Source organism: Canis lupus, chromosome 4, assembly GCF_003254725.2.
Source record: "Canis lupus dingo isolate Sandy chromosome 4, ASM325472v2, whole genome shotgun sequence".
Classification (NCBI taxonomy): domain Eukaryota; kingdom Metazoa; phylum Chordata; class Mammalia; order Carnivora; family Canidae; genus Canis; species Canis lupus.
The window spans coordinates 211,868-218,577 of NC_064246.1; the positions used below are offsets into that span (position 1 = coordinate 211,868).

At 43.8% G+C, this 6,710-nt stretch overlaps 1 protein-coding gene across 2 annotated transcripts; it reads left to right on the top strand.

Moving 5' to 3' along the window:
* The first annotated feature begins 204 nt into the window (after positions 1 to 204).
* LOC112660851 (interferon-induced protein with tetratricopeptide repeats 5-like) lies at positions 205 to 3,304 on the top strand. Of its 2 annotated transcripts, none has more exons than XM_049108890.1 (2): positions 205 to 2,430; positions 3,097 to 3,304. In XM_049108890.1, the coding sequence occupies exons 1-2, from the start codon at positions 2,017 to 2,019 to the stop codon at positions 3,145 to 3,147; spliced, it is 465 nt and encodes a 154-aa protein (XP_048964847.1). In that variant the 5' UTR covers positions 205 to 2,016; the 3' UTR covers positions 3,148 to 3,304. The 2 variants fall into 2 exon arrangements, with proteins under 2 accessions (XP_048964847.1, XP_025304349.1); XM_025448564.3 differs by having other exon boundaries at positions 212 to 2,430; positions 3,010 to 3,304.
* The last annotated feature ends 3,406 nt before the right edge of the window (positions 3,305 to 6,710 follow it).

Below are 6,710 nucleotides of genomic sequence, written 5' to 3' on the forward strand. Positions count from 1 at the left end.
ACCCTTGGGCGCACACAGCCGCCCTCCCGCCCCAGCTCCCCCACCCGCCTCGTGCCCGCCGCAGCTCCTACCCCGCCCCCGCTCGGCAGCCAGCCCGGGCTCCCCATCCTGGGCAGAAGGCCGCCTCCCAGGACCCCCCACCCCCACCACCAGGAGGTGAGGATTGTCTGCATTTCTGCTTCCTGACTGCCTCACCACCAACAACAAAACAAAAAAAAACAAATAAAACTAGTAATATGAATCAGGATTTTGTCCATTGCAGACAGTAGAAACCTAATTCAAACTCGCTTAAATCAAGTTATTTCTTTAAGTTAATAGAGGTTCAGGGGTAGACAGGGTGATCCAGGCAAGACTGTTAAGGCATTGTCATGAGCATTCTATTCTGTCCTTCTCCTGCCAAAGCTCTGTTGTCCACTCTGTTAGATTCCTTCTCAGGAAGGCTGTCCCCAAGTTTGGAAAGATTGTCCACTGGCAAATCCAACCTTATATTCTACTAGTTTAAAATTTTTAGAAGGAAGAGACTTAGCTCTAGCAAAAGTCCCATTTCAGCAAAATACTTCAATTGGACTATCTCTGAATCAATCACTGGGACCAGGAATGGCTGGAATACCTTGTGCCTTGCCAGACTGGAGTGAACGGTGAACAGCCCATGTCAAATCATGTGGACTGAGAGTGGAGGGAAACGATGTTCCAGAAATGAAATCCAAGAGAAGGGATCCTCACCAAATGGAAGCTGTAGATGTCCACAGCCCTGGGCTGTATACATTTCCTGAGTCAATTCTATGGACCTTGGCTGCAATGCTGAGTTCTAACTGCCCGTTTACTTATAGGCTCTATATGAGCAGGGCCGTGTCTCCATCAGGGTTCCATCCCCAGGGTTGTTTAGAAGATCTTGCACATAGAAGGCTGCCCATAATGAAGAAATATCTCCTGTCCCTTCCTTTTTCCTTCATCTAGTTTCAGAGATCATGTTTCCAGTGGGTTCTGCAGAAATTACATTGGGCCTCACACAAGGGGAGCTTGTGTGTAATATTCACTCCACAAAATATTTGTGGAGTAAATGTATTAAGGGCACTGATAAGTTCATAATAGTTGCCCACAACCCCAGAGGTCAGAAGGATGTGGCACTTACAGCAAAACCTACTGAGCTTACTCAGCCTCCTTTTGTCTTTTTCCTATCTCCTTTGAAATCTGTTACTCTTCTTATCTATCTCAAACTTATGCTTTCCCATCTCTTGATATACCTGGTTCCTGTCTGTTTCTGAGCCTTTTCTCCCTGTGGGGTTTCCTCACTCTCTCCCTCCTTCCCTTTCTTCCTCCCTCTGAAAAAATGATATATTGGTATGGCTTCTGGGTCTCCTTTGGTGTACTTCTTTTTCTTATTTTTCACTTCCCCTCTCTCTTCCTACTCACCATGCAGAAATGGGATTTTTATGTTTGTTATTGACTATTTATATATCTATGATTCTTAATTTTCCAGGCTAGTGAACAAAACATTTAAATTTCCCTCTGTAAAAACTGGTGGCACTGGGGGGTTAGTGACTGCCAAAAGGCAATCAATACCCTGCCATCTTTCCAGGACTTGTTTTGCAATAAGTAACAAGAACTTAATGAAAAAATCTCTTGGATATAGCTGTACACAGAGGAAACTACTACAAAGTTATAGGGGCCTAGTGTTTCAACTGTAAATTCCAATAGAAAGTCAGTTTGGTTGCTAAGCAGAGAACAATGTGTAAGGTTTAAAAATTGACGTATTTCTTCAAAAATTTAAAGACGATTTTATATTTGACAGTGAAATTCCTAAGAACCCCCTGAAGGCTATCCTGGAGTTAGAATGTCACTTTGCATGGAATTTACTTAAGACATTCTGTTTGATGTGGAAGATACAATTGGGCAGCAGCTTGAATTTTTCGCCACAGAATCCTGATTTACTCTTTATAACCTATTGGCCTGCATGAAACACTTAAAAGGCCAAATGAAGATGCCCTGGAATATTTGGACTGAGCAGAAGCCGTAATGCAGAGAAAACACTCAGACAAAAAGGAAGTACGACATCTGGTCACTTGGGGAAACTATGTGTGGCTGTATTGTCACATGGACCAGCTCAAGGAAGTTCAGAAGTATTTAGACAAGATAGGGACCGTCTGTAAGAAACTGTCCAGTCCTTCTGACTATGAATTGGAGAGGCCTGAGATTGATTGTGAGAAAGGGTGGGCACTCTTGAAATTTGGAGGAAAGTATTACCAAAGGGCAAAAGCAGCTTTTGAGAAGGCTCTAGAAGCAGAACCCGATGATCTAGAATTTAACATCAGCTATGCCATCACAATATATTGGTTGGACCATTCTGACCACCACAGGCCTACACAAAGCTCTTCTTTGGGCCCACGGAGGAAGGCTGTCACCCTGAACCCAGCAAATGCCTACATTAAGGTCTGACTTGTGCCAAAGTTCCAAGATGTGTTGTGCCCAAGATTGCGAATCCGAGAAACCACCAAGGAGCCAACGCCAATGCAAGCACATGAGGGTTTATTTACAAGCTCGAGCTTGGGTCCAAGTATACTCCATACAGCAGAGCAGGGACTTGGACCCCGAGACTAAGAAGCATAGTAGTGTTATAGGGGTCCGTGGCCAATGAGATTGTAACATACGTAGAAAGTTGCACAGTCATGTCGGTCCACACGCAGGTGGCCAATTGAATTAGGATTCACCCTACAGTGACCATTTGAACTAGCCTATTATTCTGGTTAGAATTGGTGCACAGGTTTGGCGGGCAAAAGAGGGGTTTTCATTCCTTGGCGGTTAAAGGTCAGAGGTCCCGCATTCCTATGTGTGCTGGTTTCTGATAAGGGTGTGCTTAATAGCTAAACTAGGGTGAGGGAGTGCCTTAAACAACAGGCAGGTCATGTGGGGGGTTTTACATGAGATGGCGGGTGTAGCACAAAATGGAGTTAGTCCTGCTCTGCTTGTCCAGGGGTAGGGGATTTTTGTTAAATTTCCTGGGTCCCACAGATGTACATGCAGAAGCTGAAGTGGAAAGGTTTATTGAAGAAATCCTGGACCAGATATCTTCCCAACCTTACGTCCTTTGTTACACAGCCAAATTCTACAGGAGAAAAAATTCCTGGGACAACGCTCTGGAACTTTTGAAAAAAGGTCTTGAAAGTGACACCAAGGTCTTCATTCCTGCATCACCAGATGGGACTTTACCAGAGGGCACAAATGATCCAAATCAAAGGCCACGGGCAACAGACCCGTGGGAGGATAAATGGAGAGTGGATAGGCTTCTTACAATGTTGCTCTCTCATTTCAGAGTAGCTGTGCAACAAGACTCCACCTTTGCATTTGTTTACACAGACCTGGCCAACATGTATGCTGAGGGAGTCCAGGATAGCAAAGCTGAAGAAGTCTTCCAGAAAGCCCTTCAACTGGAGAACATAACTGATGATCACAAACATCAGCTCTACTACTACTATGGCCACTTTTAGGAATTCTACTGTAAATCAGAAAGTACTGCCATCCACCATTATTTAGAGGCCTTGAAGATCAGAGACTGCTCATCCCTCTGTACCAAACTGACCAGTGCTCTGAAGACACTGGCTGGGAAGAGACTTGGTCACAATGCTTCAGACCTGCAGAGTTTATGAGCCCTGGGTTTTGTTTACAAGGTGGAGGGAGAAGAGAGACAAGCTGCTGAGTACTGAGTGGGCCCTAAGGATAGACCCAGAAAATGCAGTGTCTTGGGTTCTCCGTGAGCTTCAACTTTCTATTTAAATACATACTCTGGGGGGTGGGGTGGTGGTGGGGAACCTGGGTGGCTCAGTGGTTGAGCATCTGGCTTTGGCTCAGGTTGTGATCTGAGGGATTGGTGTGGGATTGGGTCCCACATCAGGCTCCCCGCAGGGAGCCCGCTTCTCCCTCTGCCTGTGTCTCTGCCTCTCTATATATGTCTCTCATGAATATATAAGTAAAATCTTTTTAAAAAATGAGCAGATTGAAAAGCTGGGGAAAATGATAAATGAATGGGTACAGTATATGTCCTCGTTCTACCTCCATAGATTACCAAGGTTTCAGTGATTTGGTTTTGGGTTTGGACTGGGTGGTTCTCATACCCCCAGTTTCTGGCCTCTGGTTAATTTCTTCAGCATTCCAAAGTTACTTCTGTGTAGCTTTTTCTTTTGCCTAAAAGTTTCAGACTTATTTTCCTGTAGATCTTCCAGGAAGAGTTCAGCCCTGTTTTTGGTTTGCATATCCACCTTGAAGGCTATACTGCTTAAGGGCTTTTAACCCCAAGGGGCTATTTAAATTGAGATGCTGCAGAAAATTGCTTCTCTAATGTTGTTTCTCTGATAATTGTCCACAATTATATTTACCACCACAGTATTAGTAGAAAAGAGTGCCTTGTGATTAGATTCTCCACACTGCCACTGCCGTAAGATTACAATGTATATTTTTTATTTATTGTTACTATTTTTAAATATCTGTTATGATTTTATTATAAAAGTGATGATTCTCATTGTAAAAATTTAAAAAACAGAAGCAAATGAATTTAAAATTTAAGAGCACTTCCCTCACCCTAACCCAATTCCACAACCCCATGGAAACCTGTTAACAATTTAATATGCAACCTTCCAGATATTTTTTCTATGCATATTCAAACATACATCCATACTGCAATGTATTTCATGAATTAATTTTTTTTTAATGTTTGTTTTACTTAACTCTCTGCTGATTTTACTAATTTCATTTGTTTATTCAAGAAGGAAGAACAGGGAAGGGAATGATCTTTACTCAGGTATTTCAGAAATTCAGGACTGATGTCCTAACCTGTCAGTAGAAACATTTGTCACATTTTGCAGCACATATTTTATTTTGTAGTAAATCATTTTCCTCCATTGGGAATGATGTTGTAATTAAAGTTATGTTCCCAAGTAGGGACTCCACAGACAATAAAATAACAATTATGGTATCTAAACAGTAATACAGCTATAAGCCTCTATATTTAAATGTTAGGCTTTAATTCATATTAAATGACTTTAAAATTCACTAGATATTAAAACATTGAAGAATTGGCTCACAAAGGATCCCTGGGTGGCGCAGCGGTTTGGCGCCTGCCTTTGGCCCAGGGCGCGATCCTGGAGACCCGAGATCAAATCCCACGTTGGGCTCCTGGTGCATGGAGCCTGCTTCTCCCTCTGCCTGTGTCTCTGCCTCTCTCTCTCTGCCTCTCTCTCTCTGTGTGTGACTATCATAAATAAATAAAAATTAAAAAAAAAAAAAGAATTGGCTCACAAGATTATGGAGGCTGAGGATCATAACCATGGTCCACTGTCCACAAGCTTTAGACCCAGGAGAGCCCATAATGTAATTCTAGTCAGACTCCAAAGGTAGAACTAGAGGTATAATGCCGTAAGCTCTAGTCCAAGTCTGAAGGCCTGCGAACCAGCAATGCCAACAGTAAAAGCTCCAGTCTAAGGAGAGAAGACCAATGTCCAGCTCACACAGCCAGATAGACAGAATTCACACTTCCTCCCTTTGTGTTCTACTCAGGCCCTCAGCAGACTGGGTGGTGCCCATCCACTCCTGGAGGGCAGTCTGCTTCCACTCATTCTCCTGAGTCAGCTGCTAATCTCTCTTGGGGACATGGTCACAGGCACCCAGAACTCATGTTTAACTAGACATCTGGGCATCCCACAGCCTGGGCAAGCTGACCCACAAAATCAACCTGTAATTGCATCCCGGGGTGAGGTGCCTGGCAGGAGCACATCACAGTGACCATGTCTATTTTCTCCACAGTGAGGTCAACAAGAATTCTCTGGAGAAAATCCTTCCACAGCTGAAGTGCCATTTCACATGGAACCTACTTAAAAAAGATGGTGTCTCACCTGATCTAGAAGATGCAGTGTGTCACCAGATTGAATTCTTAAACACTGAGTTCAAAGCTACAATGTACAACTTTTTGGCCTACATAAAACACTTAAGTGGTCACAACGAGGCAGCCCTGCAGTGCCTAAGGCAGGCTGAGGAGCTGATCCAGCAGAAGCACTCTGATCAAGCAGAAATTAGGAATCTGGTCACCTGGGGTAACTATGCCTGGGTCTACTATCACCTGGGCAGATTTGCAGATGCTCAGATTTATGTGGACAAAGTGAGACAAGTATGTGAGAAGTTTTCAAATCCATACAGTACTGAATGGTTTTTTCAGTGACCAAAACTGCCGGGGTCCTCTGCACCCCAGGTCACACTGGCAACTGTGGGCACCACTGCTGTGTGTTGACACTGGTAGCTCCTGCTCATCCTTGTTACTAACCTTCTATATATGTTTTAGCTTTGCCAGTCCTTGGGTGGCGCAAAACCATATTAGGGCCTTTGCATGGTGCCCTGAAAGGGTCAGAAAGCTGGGTGCTCACCTGGCTCTTTCTTTTCTTTCCCAGCAAGACCCCTTTTTGGCTGGGAGTTCCCTGTTGGCACTGAACAGCACCAGCCAGGGCAGATGGAACCAGGGCAAAATGAAGCTGTTCCCCTCTTTTTGAAGAGTTATTCTCAGGGTATCCCAGAATTGCTTTTATTCACAAGTAAGGTGTGTAACTATTGACCTCAATTGAGGGAGGCAGGATCCCCTACTTCACCATCTTGGTGACATCACTCTCCAACAGTTTTGTATTCCATTTTGTTTGTTTGTTTAAGATTTATTTATTTATTCATGAGAGACA

Excerpts from the sequence above, each read along its gene's own strand:
- LOC112660851 (XM_025448564.3), top strand. The coding sequence starts at position 2,017 with ATGCAGAGAAAACACTCAGACAAAAAGGAAGTACGACATCTGGTCACT. Across the intron at positions 2,431-3,009 it reads CAGCAAATGCCTACATTAAG|ATGTACATGCAGAAGCTGAA; the intron begins GTCTGACTTGTG and ends TGGGTCCCACAG.